The sequence below is a fragment of the Mandrillus leucophaeus genome, unplaced genomic scaffold (assembly GCF_000951045.1).
Source record: "Mandrillus leucophaeus isolate KB7577 unplaced genomic scaffold, Mleu.le_1.0 Scaffold249, whole genome shotgun sequence".
NCBI classification, from domain to species: domain Eukaryota; kingdom Metazoa; phylum Chordata; class Mammalia; order Primates; family Cercopithecidae; genus Mandrillus; species Mandrillus leucophaeus.
Genome location: NW_012102576.1, coordinates 1,994,490 through 2,014,935, shown reverse-complemented (window position 1 = coordinate 2,014,935; position 20,446 = coordinate 1,994,490). Strand labels below are relative to the sequence as shown.

Below are 20,446 nucleotides of genomic sequence, written 5' to 3'. Positions count from 1 at the left end.
TATAAATTTAGGAGAGGGATGGGAGAGTGGCAAACATGAGTTCTCTTCTGAAAGAAAGAACCAAGTTTCTGGGGGTGTTATTTGAAATATGTACTGATTATATTATATAGACTTAACAGTGATACACATAAAGAATCCATTGTCAGACAAACAAGAAACTAATAACTAGAGTCTACTTGGAGGAGACTGGAGGAGAGTTAAGAACTGGATAAATGGAAAAGAATGGGGTGGGAGAAAGATTTTTATGCTATCCTATTTTACATTTTTATTTTTTGAATCATATGAATGTATTTTCTTTTTATTTAAGAGAGAAAGAGAAGGTGGCTTGGTACTGATACTTCCTTTATATCCTGGTAGCAATCAGTGTCCATGTCTATATCTGATATGAGCAGAGGAAGCACCTTGAAGCTCTGAGGGATGAGGAATTAAATAGTTTTCATTGATAAATGCTGTCTGTTCATTGCTTGTGAGGGTGTGGATATTTCAGAGAAATAAAGCAAATGTGTAATTCATGTCCTTTGACATCTGTCAATTTTTTATTCATTACCTGAATTAACTGTGTGTAAAAATGAAATTAAATGTTTTCTTTAGAGCTAGACATGGTAGCTCATGCCTGTAATTCCAGAGACTCGGGGGACTGAGGCAGAAGGATTACTTGAACCCAAGAATTTGAGAATTCAGTGAGCCGTGATCACACCACTGCACTCAAGCCTGGACTACAGAGCAAGATCCCAACTTCAAAAAACAGTTTTGCTTAAAAAATGTGATGCACAGCTAAAAAAACATATTAGACATGCTTAATACTGTAGGTAGATCATGCCTACATAACGCGTGGATCACGGTTCAGCTAGATGTTGTGAATCTGTACTTGATCATGGGAGCAGAAGTCTCAGCTGGGAGGGGAGACTTTAAAATAATTTCAGTAACAATTGAATGAAAGGAGAAGAGCCGATCAGAGCTGTCTTTGCTGTATAATAGAGAAAAGAGAAATGTTGAAAGGAGAAGGTCGGGAGGGTTCTTCCAACCTGAATGTCAGCTAGGTAGATAGAGATAAACGGATGACTCAGAGAGGTAGCCAATTACCTAACTAGCGATCTGTAGAGGCAGTGTAGAATTCTGTGTGTGTTTCATTTATTTTTTTCATTCATTTTATTTTTATTTTTTCAAAAACCACTCAATCCTTAGGAATTACTCACAGCTGTGCTCTGTGCATTCTCTGTGGGCCTAGCAGAGAAGAGGACAGCCCTGTGGCAATGGGCATGACACGGACGCTCCTGGAATGCAGTCTCAGTGACAAGTTGTGTGGTAAGTACAGATTCCACAGATGTCTATCCTCTGATTGTAGAATTATGAAGGCTAAGGTCTGGATAGATTCTAGAAGGAGGATGATTTGATTTCCAGTAGAAATGAAGACAGTGGTGATAAAAGGATGGGGACTAGAAGCCGTTGTCTTTTTGGGGAGAGGGTAAGTGCTAATCAGCGATCCAGATGCTGCATCTTCAATCTTGGTAAGAAAACTGCCAGAAGCAATGTCATGTACATTTGATGGGCTAAGAAACAGGGCCACTGGGGTTTCGGATTAGAGAGTTACTCCCAGCAGTATTTCTGTTGAATGGAAGTAGAGGGGAAGGTAGAAGAGATGACCTTTTCATGTATGATGAGCTGATTGCTGGTGCATAGGGGAAATTGCATGAACGCCAGGTTAGGCTTCTTCTTCATTCTCTTCTCTTCCTATGTGATTGCCTACCCAGTCATCCAGGAGAAGCAGTATGAAGTGATTATCGTCCCAACCTTCTTGGTTACTATCTTCCTCATCCTTCTTGGGGTCATCCTGTGGCTTTTTATCAGAGAACAAAGAACTCAACAGCAGCGTCCTGGACCTCGAGGTAAAGCTCAAACTTTGGGGCTGGGCAGGGGCTTAAAGAAGATGGAGATTAGGAAAAAGTATGGTCTAAGTTTCAATGAGCCCATGTGTAGAAGTCTAGATACCTGCAATGAGAGAGGCATGGGTTCCCTCCCATGGAGTTGAGAGGGGGATGATCTCTTTTCTAGGAAGTCCTGAGTTGGAATTCAACATGTGCTTACTGACTGAAAAAAGATTGTGCAAGAAAAAACCTCATATAACCTGTTTCTATTCCTATTGGACTATCGAAACTTTGACTATATGAGTGCCTAAGGACCTTGGAGAAAGACCTAAGGGGGTAAAGTCCAGGACTTTATTAACATCCTAGAAGGATGACATATTACCCTATGATACATTCCATTCCTAATCTTTGCCTCCAGGATATATGATGGAAAGGAGGGGCCTTCATGTTTTAATAGTCTTTGAAGTGCTAAGTAGATGATAACAGTCTATTCCGGAGTTCCATTGAGAATATAATAAAAGGGAATCAGCTCATACATGAAACTCAGGGTAAAAAGAAGGAATAAGAAAACTCTCGTAATAATATGAAACTCTATAGCGGCTAATCCTTTGTTTTTCTTTAAATTTTATCCCACTTATCTTATACTTCACTTTTATAGAAAACTTCTCAAACAAGTTGTCTTAAACTCACTTCTAGTACTTCTACTCATGACATTCTCTTTTGAACCCACTAAAATAAGGTTTTTATCTCTACCACTTTGCCAAAACAAGTCTTTCCAAGGTCATCAATGACAGCTATGTTGACAAGTCCAATGATCAATTCTCAGTTTTCGTCTTACCTGATCTGTCAAAAGCATTTGAAACAGTTTTGAACTTTTTTTCTTGAAATACTTTAAAAAACTAAAGCCACTCCTAAATGCTATAATTTTTAGTCTTATGGATTCAAATATGTTTTCTATTCCAATGATAATCCCTTGAACTCGATTCTCGTATTAACCCACCTACTGCACAGTTTCAATAGAATACAAATCTCATATGTAATATGACCAAAACAAAGGTCCTGAAATTCTCTCACAAATGTCCTCCCCAAATAGCCTTGCCTGTCTTAGTAAAGGGCAAGTCCTGTCTTCTGTGTTTTCAATCTCAAACCTTGAAGATATCCTTAACTCCCTTCTTTCTCTCATAGTCCATATCTAATCCATAAGCAAACACTGTTACCCTGTTTTCAAAATAACCCCAAGTTACTCTCACGTCTCACAGATGACTGCAACACACTCTTAACGTTCCCTGCTTCTGCCCCTGCTCCTTTATAGAAAGGTCAGAATGAGTCTTTTAATAGTCAGTCCTGTTAGTTGTCAGATTGAAATCTCTCTGCCACACACACACACGCAGTAACCTCCCGTCTTGCTCAGAATGAAAAATGACAAAATTATTTCCATGGCCTTACATGATCTGGGCCTCCCTGGCCTTATCTCCTACTACTCTCCAATGATCCCACTTGGCTCCAGCTACAGTAGCTTCCTTGCTGTTTCTCAACTATTCTAAGTATGCTCCCTGCTTAATGCTTTTGCAATTTTTGCTCCCTTTGCCTACAGTACTCTCCCTGACACCAGCATGGTTTGCTCCCTAGTTGCTTCCAGGCCTTTCTCAAATGTTATCTCATCAGAAAGGCCTTTCTTGACCTTCATATATAACATAGGTGACTGATTCACTGGTGTTGCTTCTCCCTACTGCCTTTTTTTTTTTAAGAGATGGAGTCTCGCTATGTTGCTCAGGCTGAATGCTAATTCCCAATAGCTGGGATTACAGGCTCATGGCACCACACTCAGCTTTTTCTCCATCTTTTATTTTCCTGCACAACATTAATTGCTTGATATATTATTACCTGCTTCCTCTCCCCTACCACTAGAAAGTAATCTTCAGGTGAATCTGGATTTTGCCTGTTCCCAACACTTAGAACAGTACCTGGCATGTAATAAGTGGTATTTGTTGAATAAATGAATAAATGTAGATTTAATAAGAAGGATGAACCTCTCTTTTTTGCTGGCCAAGGGAGGGAGAAAGTACCCGAAGACTTTTTTGACCGAGACTCAAGGATATATGAAATAACTTGACTTTTGGGGTAACTTGAGGGAGGAAGAATAACCATAGCTTAAAGTTGATTAATTACCCATACCTTTCCTTCAGCTTTGAAAGCCATTTGTCTGACTTAAATGACAGTTCTCACTGGCAGTTACCTCCACCTTTAGGCATCTGTGGTTTGGATTCCTATTCAGGAACTTCCCTAATTGTCTCCATGCCACACTCATGAGGAGTACTCAATTGTAACCCAGAGGAAGGAAGGCAGAAAGGAAGTGTCATGACCGCTTTCCTAGGGTCCTTCTCGAGTTGTCCTAAGAAGTAATGGGGATTATCGTAAAGGTTCTACAAACTTGGCATTGATGCTGGTTTATAGAGAAGCATCAGAAGACAACTCCACATTGGCCAGAGAGAAAACTGCTGAAGGAACTTGCTTGCCAGTTTGTTTCGGGGTCTGCTTTCTGGGAATTCCCAGGGCAGGGAAAAACTGGTTGACACCATCTCTCTGTTCTAGACATTGCCCCTGTCCCTCCGTCTAGGGACCTAAGCTGGGAAGCAGCTGGACATGGAGGAAATGTGGCTTTGCCACTTAAGGAGACATCAGTGGAAAACTTTCTGGGAGCTACACCGGCCCTGGCTAAGCTGCAGGTGCCACGGGAGCAACTCTCTGAAATTCTGGAGCAGATTTGCAACGGTAGCTATGGGCCTATCTTGCGAGCCAATATGAACACTGGGGACACTTCTAAGCCCAAGAGTGTTATTCTCAAGGCTTTAAAAGGTAAAACAAGAAGTGTTTGACTCCCCTTCCCCTAACAGTAAATATTAACAGGCTTTGTGAACATTGAGATGTTAACTAACCGTTGTGATCACAACTGTGTACAGAAGAAGGAAATAGAGTGGAAACCTGAGACAGAAATGTTTTTCTTGGTGTCCTTTATTTATTTATTTATTTATTTATTTATTTATTTATTTTTGAGATGGAGTCTTGCTCTGTCACCCAGGCTGGAGTGCAGTGTCCATATCTCAGCTCACTGCAAGCTCTGCCTCCTGGGGATTCATGCCATTCTCCTGCCTCAGCCTCCCGAGTAGCTGAGACTACAGGTGCCCGCCACCTCGCGTGGCTAGTTTTTTGTATTTTTTAGTAGTGACGGGGTTTCACCGTGTTAGCCGGGATGGTCTCGATCTCCTGACCTCGTCATCGGCCCACCTCAGCCTCCCAAAGTGCTGGGATTACAGCCTTCAGCCACCGCACCCGGCCCTTTTTTAAATTACACAAATTGTTTATTTGTGAATCCTCACCCAATCTCCAAATAATAACTAAAATGACTACCACGAATAAGTACAATGTTTTGATGAGTAAGATGTTAGCTGTGGGTTTTTACACAGTCTTTATTGTGTTGAGGTACATTCCTTCTGTACTTCGTTTGTGTAGTGTTTTTATCGTGAAAGGATATTGCATTTTATCAAATGCCTTTTCTGCATTGATTGAAATGATCATATGATGTTTATACTTTATTCTGTTAATGCGGTATGTCACAGAATTGATTTGCATATGTTAAAACATCCTTGCATCCTAGGTTCCCTAGCTCTTCTTTGCTATGGAGGCTGTTAAAACTGATTTTTTTCGCAATGGATGTTACTTGGACTAGGATTCTGAGGTTGTTTCCTTATTTTCCTTTATTCTTTGATACCCTTTCCTGATATTATATTTCTTTTTTTTTGAGACGGAGTTTTGCTCTTGTCACCCAGGCTGGAGTGCAGTGGTGCGATCTGGGCTCACTGCAACCTCCGCCTCCCAGGTTTAAGTGATTCTCCTGCCTCAGCCCCCCAAGTAGCTGGGATTACAGGCATGTGCTACCGTGGCCAGCTAATTTTTGTATTATTAGTAGAAATGGGGTTTCACCATATTGGCCAGGCCAGTCTCGAACTCCTGACCTCAGCCACCAGCCTCGGCCTCCCAAAGTGCTGGGATTACAGGCGTGAGCCATTGAACCCAGCTTATATTATATTTCTTTCTCTCTCTGTCTCCTTCATGATATGGGCCAGTAATGGTGGATACATAGAACAAAGATAAGACAAGCAAGGGTATGAATCCAAAGGACTAAACAGCGATAACTTTTTAATGCAAACAGACTATCTCTCTGTTTAGGCAGATGAAAGCCTATCCAGTTCTAATAATTATGATTCTGTGTTACCTTTGATAAAAGATCAGTGATATTAAGCGTCATCTTCTTCTAATTGGTCCCCTTTGTATTTATTTTTGCCTACATTCACTCCCATGTGGGGCCTTGAGAATTACCGTCTTAAGTTGCCTCCTGCTCCCTGCCTCCCACTCATCGAGGATGTGCTGATGCTCACTGCCTGGCTCTTTCATCCTCTACAGAACCAGCTGGGCTCCATGAGGTACAAGATTTCTTAGGGCGAATCCAATTCCATCAATACCTGGGGAAACACAAGAACCTAGTGCAGCTGGAAGGCTGCTGCACTGAACAGCTGCCACTCTATATGGTGTTGGAGGATGTGGCCCACGGGGACCTGCTCAACTTTCTCTGGACCTGTCGGCGGGTGAGCAGTAGGGCAGAGGTATTAGGAGGTTAAGGCTTGACCTTGTTGATTAGCTTTTCACATGTCAATTAGTGTGACAAATGACAAAATGCAGAGACATTATAATAGCATGACAGAATAATAGAACTTTTTGTAATTATAGAAATATTCTATAACTGCTCCATCCAATGTGATAAGCCGCTAATCACAGATGGCTTCTAGACACTTGAAATGTGGCTGATGTGATGGAGAAACTAAATTTTAAATTTTATTTAACTTTAAGTAATAGAACTTTAAATAGCCACATGTGGCTAATGAGCACAGAGTGGACAGTACAAGTTTAGAGCATGGACTTTAGGCTTCACCTCCTACTAGTTATGTGACTTTGAGCAAGTCACCTTTCTGATACTGAGTTTTCTGAATCTGTAAAATGGGAGTAATAATTATTATAAAAAATACAAGAAATTACGTATGTGAAAACCGCAGTGGTTGGTACAGAGTAAGCACTCAAAATGGTAGCTGTTTTAAAGATAATTATATAACAACATGAGTATTTTTGGTAATGATTGTAATTTTGTTGTGGTTATTAAGTGTGTTTTACATTCTGTAACATTACCATAGTATGGTGGGGCAAACTCAGGGAGAAATTTAGCTTGTAAAACTTTTGTAGCTCAAACTCATGTTTTTTAAAATTAAAATGTTCAGACATTTTTAGCCTCAAATGGATGTCCTTTTCCTTGCAATTTCTCTTGTTCTGTATTCCTCTTTGAGAAGTGTTACCTGTTTCCCTAGTTTCTTACTTGCTAGTGAGCAAGTTCAACATTCTTTGAACCTCCTTCATATGCTGATTATAGTACAACTGAATGTGTATCTGAAAGGGACCCTGTTATTGTCTTCCATCCAGTGTTGTCAATAGGACAATTTCAAGTATTTAGGCATTTTAAACTTTTCAAAGAGGTCACTCATCTAAAATTTGTTTTGTCCTCTAACTGCACTAGCTTCTTTCCATTTTTCAAAAATACCGCGCAGCTCTATTTCAGATTATCTTTATATGTTTTTCTTGTTCCACCAAACTTCTCTCTTCTCTTCTTTTCATAGTTAATTTCCACTCATCCTTCAGTTCTCATCAAACAATTTCCCTGTCCCTCCAACTCAATCAACTCTCTTCTGCCCACAATCATATGCTCTCTTAGCACTTTGTACATTTCCTTTATGGCACTTACAGATATGTAACCATTGATTTATGTGTGATTATTTGATTCCGATTCACATGTGCCTGTCACACAACAAGCTCCAGAAGGCAGCAGCCATGCTATTTTACTCATGCTTGTATTCCAAGTTCCTAACATGGAATAAGGGACATTTCAGGCATTCAATAAAGATGCATTCAGTTAATGTGCTAAATTAATCATGAACACATGTATGCTCCCATGTGCATACACATGCACACTCACACAGAGCTCCAGAAAAACTGCTGTTTTATTCAGTGGATAGTCTTATTTATACTTGCCTTACTTACCTGCTATTCATCTATGTCTGTCATTGTTTTTCCAGTCCAGTTGATCATTTTATTTCTCTGCCTATCTGAAAATCTCCCACATCAGCCTCACTTTGAACATTAGTCCTTATATTTTTCTTAGCTTTGGTAACTGCATTTCAGAGTATCTCTGCCCAGCTTTATTTCTTTTCCAAATCTGTTAGTGCCATTTTGATATAATGGCTTTTTCCCCCTGTCTCTTTAGGATGTGATGACCATGGATGGTCTTCTCTATGATCTCACAGAAAAACAAGTATATCACATTGGAAAGCAGGTCCTTTTGGCTCTGGTAAGACGATGCAAAATGACAACTGATGGTGTGACATTTCCTTGTTAACCTTGTTTTTTATGCCATATTTCTCATATTAATATTCTCAAGCGGTGTATATGTTTTAAAGAAAATTAGATAGAAGTTAGGGCGCAGAAACTCAAGCATGGATAAATTGTTTTTAGTCCCTTCTTTAGGGATTTATCTAGATAATTTACTACACTATTGGTAATTTCAGGAAGAAAGTAGTCAACTTAGGGTTTATACAAGGAACAGGAAGGATTTTAAAGATTTTTCAGTCCTAAAATTCAACAGCCAGGGCCAAGAGGTATACGCCCATTTACTTGATACTTTTACATCCCCGTATGTACTAATAATAGAATTAAAAGAGATGGATAGGGAAGCAAGTAGGGAAAAGATACAGAAAGAGAAACTGAATGGGTGAAAGGCGACAGAACCAGAAGGAAGTATGCAATTTTATACCTGAAAAACAAGAAAAACTAGTTCAGAACATGTTTGGTTAGAGACTTGCTTTGATACTGAATGTGACAGGGAGTACATATAATTACAAAATGATTAAGGAACAAGTGGAAAAGGATGAATGAAAAGAGCAACAGTTGGATAATTCCTTTATTTTAAAACAACTTAAAGAGAGAAGACAAAGAACTCAGGGTTTAAGATAAAAAATTTACCTTTACCAGAATTACCCAGGAACTTTCTATTTCTATGAAATTATTTAAATAGTTGTGTTTAAAATTAACATTTGCTATGGAAAATCAGGGCTCTGTGAAGCTGCTGTTTTAAGTATTTGATATATCTTGCCACCTTGAGGTGTGGAATATAGGGATCTAAGTGGAATCAGGAAAAAGTTAGGAAAAAAGGATTAAGGTGGGTAAAGAGTAATAGTTATGGGTGAAGCTCCTATGGGACAAGGGAGAGTACACATCATATACGTGAATATTGTCTATGGTGCTTGGAAGGCCTTGTTGGTATGTTCCCTTGATAAAGAGTGTCAGGATAGAGCCTACCCTGTATTCAGAACCACAATTGCAGAGGTGCCATACAGGGATGAATTGGTCAAACTGGTGCATTCATCAGGACCCTGTGCTACCTGTTACAAGGCAATATCATACTATTTTTTTCTTACTTTTAACAACCTCAAAGTCAGTTACATTCTTTAATTCTTATCACGGCAGTGTAATTTCTTATTTTAAAGCTTCACCAGACACAGAAAACTGCTAGTTTTCTTTATCATCAGTGATTGGAAATTATCACCTTTACGTTTTAATTTTCTATACCATCCTTGTTTAGTAATTACAGCCCTCAATCTCCAGGTCTTCAGTCATGTATAGTTTTGCAGCTTCTCCTTATGTCTTGAATAGTTTGATGCCATCAGAAATGACTCCAAAAATCAATTATCATAGGGTGCCATAGCTCTCCGATGCTCTGTTGGCTGTACTAGAATTTGATACTTCTTAAAAATGTAGGTTACCAGGTCTTTCTTCTTACATTTTGGTTTAGTAAATCTGGGGTGAAAATCTTATGTTTAAAAAGCTCTCAGGCAATTCCAATATGCAGACTGACTTGAGAATTTTTAGTAGAGTTTATATAGTATATCCTATGAATTATAATACCTGGTTCTGGTCAGTACCACTTAATAACTCTGTGGCCATTTGTAAAATTTCAATTTATCTAAAAGAGAATTTCTGAATTCAACTCATGCAGTTATTTTAGGGTAAAAAGTGAGATATGTATGTAAATTTTTCATTATGATACTCAATTTCGGTATGTATTACATTGTTTTGGGAACTACTGCTAGAAACTTGGAATCAGGCCGGGTGCAGTGGCTCACACCCGTAATCTCAGCACTTTGGGAGGCCAAGGTGGGTGGATCACGAGGTCAAGAGATTAAGGCCATCCTGGCTAACACAGTGAAACCCCGTCTCTACTAAAAATGCAAAAAAACAGCTGGGCTTGTAGCAGGCGCCTGAAATCCCAGCTACTCAGGAGGCTGAGGCAGGAGAATGGCGTGAACCCAGGAGGCGAAGCTTGCCATGAGCTGAGATCCCGCCACTGCACTCCAGCCTGGGCAACAGAACTAGACTCTGTCTCAAAAAAAAAAAAAGAAAAAAGGAAGAAACTTGAAATCTACTCCCTTCTCCAGTGTCTAGCTGGGTCCTTTCTCACGGGAAAGGAAAATCAAGCAGGGGTCAGTGTTTGACACAGAGGTGATTATATTTTCAAAATCCAGTATTAATGTCATTTGAATTATTTGCTCAATTTGGTATTCCTAAACACAATGCAGAAACGTGCGATTCATTAGCATGCTTTGGAAGTGACGTATCATTATTAATGAGACTTGTTCAGAGTAGAAAATGTCCTTGTGTTTTTGAAGATTCCTAGGACTGTCTCTCCTTGTCTGTGACCCAAGCTGTGATCTCAGACAGCTGATCATATTTGATTTTATCTTGACAGGAATTCCTGCAGGATAAGCATTTGTTCCATGGGGATGTGGCAGCCAGGAATATCCTGATCCAAAGTGATCTCACTGCTAAGCTCTGTGGATTGGGCCTGGCTTATGAAGTTTACACCCGAGGGGCCATCTCCTCTACTCAAACCATACCTCTCAAGTGGCTTGCCCCAGAACGGCTTCTCCTGAGATCTGCTGGCATCAGAGCAGATGTGTAAGGTTTATTCCTGGACTCTGAGTTTACTTTCTTCATGACTTGGGTGTTCTCCCTCAATATGATTTGATCTGTTGCCAATTATTTCTACAAATATAATCTCTACTTAGAAATCAGGCATACTCTCAAGCAGAAATGTTCTGTGACAGAGTTCATGTTTGTCATCTGTCTGCAGTCCTTTTTGGTGCTTTTTCAACCTTTTCTTTTCCTTTCTTTCCTTTTCTTTTCTTTCTTTTCTAAGGCAGGATCTCACTGTGTTGCCCAGGCTGAAGTGCAGTGGCATGATCACAGCTCACTGCAGCCTCCACCTCCCAGGCTCAAGCGATCCTCCCACCTCAGCCTCCCTAGAAGCTAGGACTATAGGCATGCACCACCCCGCTTTGCTTTTTTTTTTTTTTCTTTCTTTCTTTCTTTTTTTTTTGGAAACAAGGTTCACCATGTTGCCCAGGCTGGTCTAGAACTTCCGGGCTCAAGTGATCCTCTCACCTCAGCCTCCCAAAGTGCTGGGATTATAGGCATAAGCAACCATGCCCAGCCTCAAGTACTTCTTCTGTATTAGATTACCAGCCTTAATTAGAAAAAAAAAAGTGAAAAGATTATTCACATCAATATCCTAGGACTTAATCTAGTAAAGTCTCTTTTATCTGAAGGAGGTAGGTCCACATAACCAAAATGCCAGTTAAACCATACATTGTTAAAATAAAAAGAAACATACATGCCTTCAATCACTTATTTTAACATAAAACTTATAAATGCACATTATCTGTTTTTTTCAAGGAGGGGCAAGTCTTCTTTTTATGAGGATGAGTCTCCCAGATGAAGTTGTATGTTGTTCTTTTAGTGTAAATAGTATCTTTTAGTGTAAATAAGAATGATTTATTTTTGAGTTCCAGTTCAGAATGATTTTAGGTAGCATGAGAAACTTGAAAATAATTATGAAATTGTTTGCAGACTTTTGATGTTACTTTTCCCAGTTTTCTACAGTTGTCTCCCTCACACAATTTGACAACACTCTCTTTTTCAGCAGTTTATTTTTATAAATAATTTTCAAAACAGTCAACTTAGTTTGAAGGAAGATAACACTTTTTTGCATGTAATCAGTATATAAAATATCTAATTGATTATATAACTACATATAATTGCAATTACGTGTAAAATTGATGTTAACAGGATCATAAAGAATAACAATTGACTTTTGGTAGCCATATAACTCAATTGCTTGGAGAAGTGAATAGATGTAATGTAGAATATCCTGCTAGCCATGAATGCCATGAGCAGCAGAGGAAATTTAGAATATCAATTAATAGAATGAGTCAGTTATGAGATTTCCATTGCTGCTTCACTGACATGTGGTTTTCAGTAGACATCTGGGGGTAATAAACTTAACTGTAAAATATTAATCATTTAATAATAATATTATAGAATAGTGTCCACCTCTCAAGTCATATTGCTTAGGCAAATACCAATTTCAACTATATATAAAGCTTGCTCTGTTAATAATTTTCCTAGGTTTGGGGAATTAAATCTACTGAGAAAATAGTGACTAAATGATAAAACTTGTTGGATTTGCTCTAAGAATAAAGATTAGATTTGCTCTAAGAATAAAGGCTAGAATTCCAGCAGAGAGGGATGGAAAGGAAGAAAGAGACACAGAGGGAATATTTTTAGGTAGATGTGCTTTTGTAATTGAGGTAAATGTGTTTGTGTGATTATATGCACACACATTTGCAAATACTAATCATCTATTAATTTAAAATACAGGAGAGTAAATAGAGATATAGCTTCAATCCTAAAAGAGATTCGAATCTACGGAAATTGAGCAGAAATGCTTTCTAATGGCAGTTATTTTGCTGTCCAGACACTCATCCTTGATTCTCCTTCATCTGCCTTTTTTATGGGGTTCTTACTAAAGGCCTCTGACACAAATGAGCTCTCTTTAGAAAAACAGAAATAGCAATTAAGTAGATGGCTTTGTCTCTTTTACAGCTGGTCTTTTGGGATCCTGCTCTATGAGATGGTGACTCTAGGTAAGGATGAGCCCCAAAATAGTGTGTACCTGTATGCAAATATGCAAGCATGTTTATTTAAGGGGTGGATGATGTATGCTTTCAGAAAGGGTTCAGTACAGTGCTGAAGCTTGTAATGGACGATATGTTATCTAAGCCTGATTCCCGGGATGGTCATATAAACTGATTATTTTCTGCTTGCCCCACTCCCTTCTTCCCTGTCCTTTTGTACCTTTCTTTTTCTCTCTTCATCTTTATTTTCCCCAAAATATTACCAAATCCACGGGATGTTTTCAAATTCCAAGGATAATTCCCAGAGTGGTGTTGGATAAACATAAAAATGTTTACTTCAGGCTTATTAATTCATTTGATTGAGAAACTGCACACCTTCCCATGTGCAGAGAGTGGAGGGCAGGTCTTATGTCTTACTTTGTCTTATTTGACTACTTTCTTAGAGATTCAGGTTTCTCCTAACTTATCAAGTTTTTTTCTCCAAAACACCTTTCCCCCTAATTCACTACATTATATCCATATTTGATCACCAGGGAGCAACTGAATCGTATGTAGTATTTTTCCTACGGCTACATCTTTTGCAAGCAACCAATCCAAATGGATGAAGAATAGTGTTAGTTACAGTTTGTATTTTAGAGGACCCTACAGTTCTCATTATTTTCATAACGACAGGGGCACCACCGTATCCTGAAGTCCCTCCTGCCAGCATCCTACAGCATCTCCAAAAAAGGAAAATCATGAAGAGACCCAGTAGCTGCACACGTACCATGTAAGTGGGTTTTAAAGATCTGCTCTTCTTTCATGCCAAATGTTGTTTTGCTCTCTATCAATCATGCCCTTTTCAAAGTGCTCAGATGATCCTCGCCTGTCTGTATGTACCAATGTACAGCTTTTAACCAAACCCACGAAGCGAAATACACCTATCTCACATATTATATATGCATATATGTTATATATACATATACATCCACAGTCACGCATACTCACCCACATACACACACATACCCCCACCACACACTGAGAACTACATTAGGAATCAAATTTTATTATAGTTTAGTTCCACGGGAAGCTTCTAAAATAGGTAGCAAGTAAACTAAACCCAAAGCAAGTACAGTTGTGTTTAGTCTACATGTCAGTCTTCTGCCAGCCACAGTTCAGACAGCTGTCATAAAACCCATTGCACTAGAGTTACCCATTCAGAGTATACCAGTTCTTATTTAGTATTTAACTTTTAAATGACTGTCTCCCTGTTTTCCCAGCTCTCAGTGTGGCAGAAGCCAACCAGAGGAAGGGGGGATAAGCAGAAATTAGAAAGGCAGGAGGAGGATCCAGTGTTATCAGCAGATAGGGACAGTTGGTGAACCAACGTAGAGGCAGGAAATGGAAACGTAAAATTACACAGACTGTTATTACCAGTGAAGTTCAAAAAGGAACTGCTACAGAATGTAAGAAAAGGTTAAATTGTGTATAAGAAGGCAGCAGAGAATATATTCATGTTTTTATTAGAATTGTTGCTATTTTATAAGTTTTTCATCATTGAATGGGTAAATCTACAGCACTTGGTTTTCATTATGATAAACAATTACTGCATCAAGCAGATTAAATTTAAATATCTTAACTATATATGAGTATACACACACACACAGGCACACAGTATAGTGATGGAACTAGGGACAATAGAAAGAAATTGATGACAAACATTTCTATGTGTAAAAGGCTGGTCTTGACACTGGGAGAGACGCCTAACCGACAAAATACCTGACCTGGTACCACAACCTCTGGTACTTGTAACACAGCCTTGTCATCTGCAGTTCTAGCAGCAGCTTTGAGGCACAAGCATTAAAGAATGTAACATTTTGATGAGGAGATATATGAGACATGAAAATCAACCTAAAGCATGCAGCAGTATATAATGATTAAAAACTCTATCTCATATCAGAGTAAAAACGATATGTGTTCAGTTCTACCCAGCCCTGTTACTTTACTGCACATTGCTTACAATGTACAGCAAACAACGTCTAGTGATAAAACTGTCCTGTCATACCCTAGTTTGGAAAATATTAAGTTATTCCTATCATACACGAGCACGTGTTGAGAAAGTGCTATTAAGAGACTTGATATAAAAAGGTTGAGAAGGAATATCACTCTCTGGGAAGAATATGAGTAGCAGGGCAAACAGAAGACAATTAAAGAATTGCAGAGTTGTTTGTTAAGGTTTGTGAGGAGAGGAGACATGCTCCCCATACATTTGCCTTGTCAAGGAAGTCAGCTTCTCTTGTTTCCCTCTCAGGTACGGGATTATGAAGTCCTGCTGGTGCTGGCGTGAGGCTGGCCGCCCCTCACCTAGAGAGCTGCGCTTGCGCCTAGAAGTTGCCATTAAAACTGCAGATGACAAGGCTGTGTTACAAGTGCCAGAGTTGGTGGTACCTGAACTGTATGCAGCTGTGGCCGGCATCAGAGTGGAGAGCCTCTTCTATAACTATAGCATGCTTTGAAGAGTCCCGGGCAACAAACATTCATGCATGATTATATGTTCTTGGAATCAATTCCTCTAAGAACAGAGAATGGTCTTTCCAGGGGACACAAAGGAAGAAATGGGACATGGATTCTTGATCTTCCTTTGCACATTTCTTGGGAAATCCAAATGAGGCTGGATGAGACTCTGCACACCCTGAGCTAAGACATACTGTCAGTCTCACTTCTGCTGTTCCAGTCCTAGAAATCCTGGGTAGAAGTAGTAGACGTGTGCAAAGGAGGCTTTAGAACTCTGCAGTATTTGTTGGGGCATGACACAAATAAGCTCATCCCTCCCATCCTAGGCTAGTTTCCTCTGGAACCACATTTTTCTCTAGATGATTACAAGGTCCAGAAAATCTGGAATGAAATGAAGGAGTAGAAATCCAATAAAAGAGTTGAAGGGAAAGAAAATTTAAGGTTCTTCTTGCTCAGGATTACAGATGTGGACCAACACCTCCTTCAAGAAAAGGTGGTAGGACACAAAGTTCTTCAGTCCTGAGCCCTCCATGTAGGGTTGGAAGAGAACTATAATGGAAAAACCTCTGAGTTTCACCTTAGATATAGATAAAAGAAAGATGGTCCCCTTTTATCTGATTCTGAAACAGGTAAACTCTGTTACTACGTTTAATTAGAAGATGGAGGAGTCATTTCATGATTGAGAACATTCAACATGTATTGTTCATTAAACTTGCTTCCTAGTTCCAATTAGACTAAGGAGACTAAGCCGAGAGAGTCAATGTTAGAACAGTGATAAGAATGCTGTGTGTGTGTATGTGTGTGTGTGCACAATAAATAGGAAATGTAGAAACTAAGCAAGAAGGCCTTGTAGCTCAGTCTTTAACAAGGGCTAGAAAAGAATGTAATCTGATATGGAAGGATAGCAGCTTCTAATTTTCGATCATCCATTGATATACTGTGAAACTTATTTTATTAAATTAATATTTATTAAATGGAAATACGTTTTTCTGGTTTATAACTGCTAAAAATATCATACGGAGGATAAATGTAAATAAATGAAAGTTAATGTTAATAAAAAAATTCAAGAGATAACGTACAATGTCAGAAAAGGGACTCTTTATGTGTAAATGTGGATAATACCTGTCTCACAAGGTTGTGATGAGGACTGGTATGTACTGAGTATGTATTTGTACACTATCTGGCACATATGTGCTCAATAAATGTGTTTCTCCTTTTCTTTTGCCTTTCCTAACCCAGAACCTTTCACATATTTTTCATTTAAAATCTACTATGGCCAAGAAGAGAAACTCAGTCGGTAACACTGCGAGGCAGGACGTGCCTAAAGATGATACGGCACAAATAGTGATATTATACATGTGCAATGATGAAGTCATCATTTTTGCATGCTTTTGGATGATGATAGTGGACTCATACTATTTCAAAATATTGAAAACATCATCATGAGGGCAATTCTGTTAAACATGATGGTCTGCAATTTTGAAAAACACTCGGGTACCCTGGAAGGGACGTCTAAGACTGCTGTAAGAAAGATGACTGGCAGCTAAAAATGTTGTAGAAGAGGGAATCCTGATGGAATCCTAATGAGTTAGCTAAAGGAATAATGATTCTTGCCGCTCTGAGAATTCCACAATGACTAGTCAGGATTTAAATGGGTAGCAAATTGCAGTAGGGAGAAGCGTGGAAGAGTGGCTTCACACAAAATTACAAAGTCCTTTGGAATCCCATTGTTGCCTCTCGGCTGTCCATTTAAGTCAAAATTACAAATATTTACTTATTTATCTGATCACTTAAAAATATTGAGTGTTAAGGCTTGCTGTGCCAGACACTTGGCTAGGTGTCGGATAAAAGAAATAGGAAGCTTTTGATTACAGTCTAGAAGGTGAGACACATTATACATTTATTTATGTGGGTATCTGTTAAGGGCAAAGTGTTAAGTGCTATCAAGAAAAAGCAAATAGGAAGCTTTTGATTACAGTCTAGAAGGTGAGACACATTATACATTTATTTATGTGGGTATCTGTTAAGTGCAAAGTGTTACGTGCTATCAAGAAAAAGCATAGGGTAGTAGAAGGGAGTTTAAAAGGAACACTTCCCTGAGCAGAAATGGGCTATAAACTGAGACCTTAGGGATGGGTAAGTAACCCAGGCCGAATGAGAAGAGTGTCCGAGGAGGAGGACATGTGTGTGTGAAAATTCTGAGGCAAGGAACTGCAAGAAAGCATATGGGTTGCAGCACAGTGAGCTAAGGGAAAGTGGAACACAGTGAAATGGAAGGTTGCTTTGTTGTACTGTCTTATTTGTTTCAGTAGGAGGGAAGGAAGCAGACAATTGATATTTAAATTTTTTACCCCCAATTTTATTTGTTTTTCTGGCCTGGAAAACTGGATACAGTAATTTTTACTCTAAGAAAACTGGTTCTTTCTCTCATTTGGCCAGACTTCTTCCAGAAGGAGGATGATATTTCTGGCATCTTTGACCTTTCAGCCAACCTGGGTGTTTCCAAGCTAATGAATGAAAAAAAGAATCAAAATATTTATCGTTTAATCAGGTTGACTCTAGATAGATTTTTTGGTATTGGTTTGATTGCCTTCTCTTCCAGTCTTGTTTTTCTAATCTATGCTTTATTGTTAAAAAAAGTTCCAACACTTAGGAATAAAGCAACACCCACCTAGATACAGTCTCTAAGGGACACTTGGCGACGTCATTTAAAATAGAATAGTCTGAACCAGTAGTTCTCAAATTATGCTCATGGAGAACACTATGTTTTTCATGCCAGATTTAGGTATTCTGTTATTAAAATTAAATAATAGTAGTGGGTTTTTTAGCATTTTAAAACAAAAAAGTAAGTTAATGGAGTTTTCTTAATCTTAACTTTGTTGCAATAATTTTTTTAAAATTTTGCTTTAACACGCTCATTGAAATAAACAAGTAGCAAATACAGTGGAAGACTGGAAGATATCCTATTATCCTTAATTTAGCAGACTATGTTTATCCATTTTGGGCAAAAGAGTTAGAGATTATGCTATGTGTTTGAAGCATATAATATTGTTAAATGCTGGAAAAAATTTTAGATTGAATAATCGAATTAAATATATCATGTCATGATAATCTAGAAGTAGCTCCAAGCGCTCTCCATATATGAACGTATGTGGTAAAGAATGGTGTGGAAAGTTAGGTGTTTCTGCATGATAGTGATTCTCTTATTTAAAAAGTTAATACCACTGAGTGGTAAAAAGACAGATAAGGCTAAAGTCCACAGGAAAGTCTGTTATGGAAAAGAGAAGAGCAAGGTGGATGGATGAATTAAAAATAGACTACCTCATTCTGAGTATTTTTAAAAATTTAAACCACATTATGCACTTATTCTTGACTTACTACTCTGATCCATTTATTAATAACTGGATGAAATAGCCCTGACATCTTTTGTTCTGTAAATACAAAATCAAATGAATCAAAAATTATTCATAAATTTAAAACATGAGACTATAATATCTAGTGCTTATCACGATAAAGATGGAACATATTTCTGAAAATTGGAAGTCAGAATGATTTAATCATTAAGCCTTAATTTCAGTTGGAAATAAAACGTTTATTTCTTACCTTCTTCACTTTGTGCTTTGAAATTTACCACTGTATTAGCAAAGGTGAAAACAGTATTTTGGCTTCAATTAAGCAGCTCAAACATTTATTTTCATAAGTAAACTGTGTTGATATCAGTAAGTATGTCCTAATTTGGAGCCTACAACAACCGATTTGAAAAATGTTCACAATTTTTTTTTTTTTTTTTGCTATTTCTAGCCCAACTAAAAGTATATGAAAAGATTCTAACTGTGCTGACCAATACAGTAGCTTCTAGCCACATATGTTTATATAAATTTTCATCTAAATTAATCAAAATGAGGAATTCAGCTCGAAGTCACATTAGTCACATTTCAAGTGCTCAGCAGCCATACAAAAGAACTTTACCACATCACTGTTGTGTACCATCCGAGAACACCACAAAACGCAAATGCTTTATCACCTTGTAATTCTTGCTTCCATACAAAAGGTTCAAATTTTGGTTTAAAATATGAAGAGTTAAGTAAACATGGTTTCATATTTTATCTTACAAACAGGGTTATAGTCTTGAACCCCTATGTCATTTTTGGAGATCAAGACAGTAACTGGCCCACTTAACAAAGACGTTAATACTTTGTGCATTCCATAACCTCTACTTACATAGTTACACATTCTGGTATCCACAGTTCCATTTAGGTAAACATGAAGATGAACACTGGCACATGTGCCAAAAACCTGAAGGAGAGACATTAGGGAATCTAATATTGAATGAGGCTTTCCATATAATTCAACAAAATGGATTACAGCTGATATTTCCAGAGATACTATGGAATACAGTGCTCAAATTTCTGTGAATTATTCTCGTGATAAGTGTGGTGACCAACCCATCTCAGTTTTCCTGGGTGTTTCCAGGTATGGAAAGTCCCATATCCCAGTAAACTCCACAGTCCTGGTCAAACTGGAATGGCTAGTCACCCTAGTGATAAAACATGGTGCTTGCTGTTTCTTACGTAGTTTCCAAAACGGTGGCCTATTGTAGGGATTGATTCATTTTTCTATACTAATAGTTATATAAGTACTAACATGGATTCAAGGAAACGTGGCTCAATTTGCCTTTTTAGTCATTCTACTTAAACCTTATGCTCTAGCTATACCGAATTTCGTGGTGTTCCCAAAATATGCATTTCACCCACTGTCTTTGCTCAGGTCATTTTCTGCCTGGAATGCTTTTTCATCCCACTGAACATACACAGAACTTACTTCTCAAGGTCCAATTCAAATACTTCCGTTGATAGTCCTTCTCCAATACTCTTTTTACAAATTTACCTACTCTGCAATAGAATGCTCTTGCTTCCTCTGCTGTACTACCAGTATGTTTTACACACACACACACACACA

General features: G+C 38.3%; 1 protein-coding gene across 1 annotated transcript in view; it reads left to right on the top strand.

Annotated features, from left to right (window-relative positions):
* STYK1 (serine/threonine/tyrosine kinase 1) overlaps nt 1-15,922 on the top strand; it is a 54,036-nt gene extending 38,114 nt beyond the window's left edge. Inside the window, exons 3-11 of the mRNA XM_011983372.1 lie at nt 1,186-1,305; nt 1,752-1,886; nt 4,458-4,721; nt 6,327-6,508; nt 8,230-8,313; nt 10,768-10,976; nt 12,963-13,003; nt 13,667-13,763; nt 15,285-15,922. Coding sequence (XP_011838762.1) covers nt 1,254-1,305; nt 1,752-1,886; nt 4,458-4,721; nt 6,327-6,508; nt 8,230-8,313; nt 10,768-10,976; nt 12,963-13,003; nt 13,667-13,763; nt 15,285-15,489 — 1,269 coding nt within the window. The 5' untranslated portion in view covers nt 1,186-1,253 and the 3' untranslated portion in view covers nt 15,490-15,922. The remainder of the gene's footprint in view (nt 1-1,185; nt 1,306-1,751; nt 1,887-4,457; nt 4,722-6,326; nt 6,509-8,229; nt 8,314-10,767; nt 10,977-12,962; nt 13,004-13,666; nt 13,764-15,284) is intronic.
* The last annotated feature ends 4,524 nt before the right edge of the window (nt 15,923-20,446 follow it).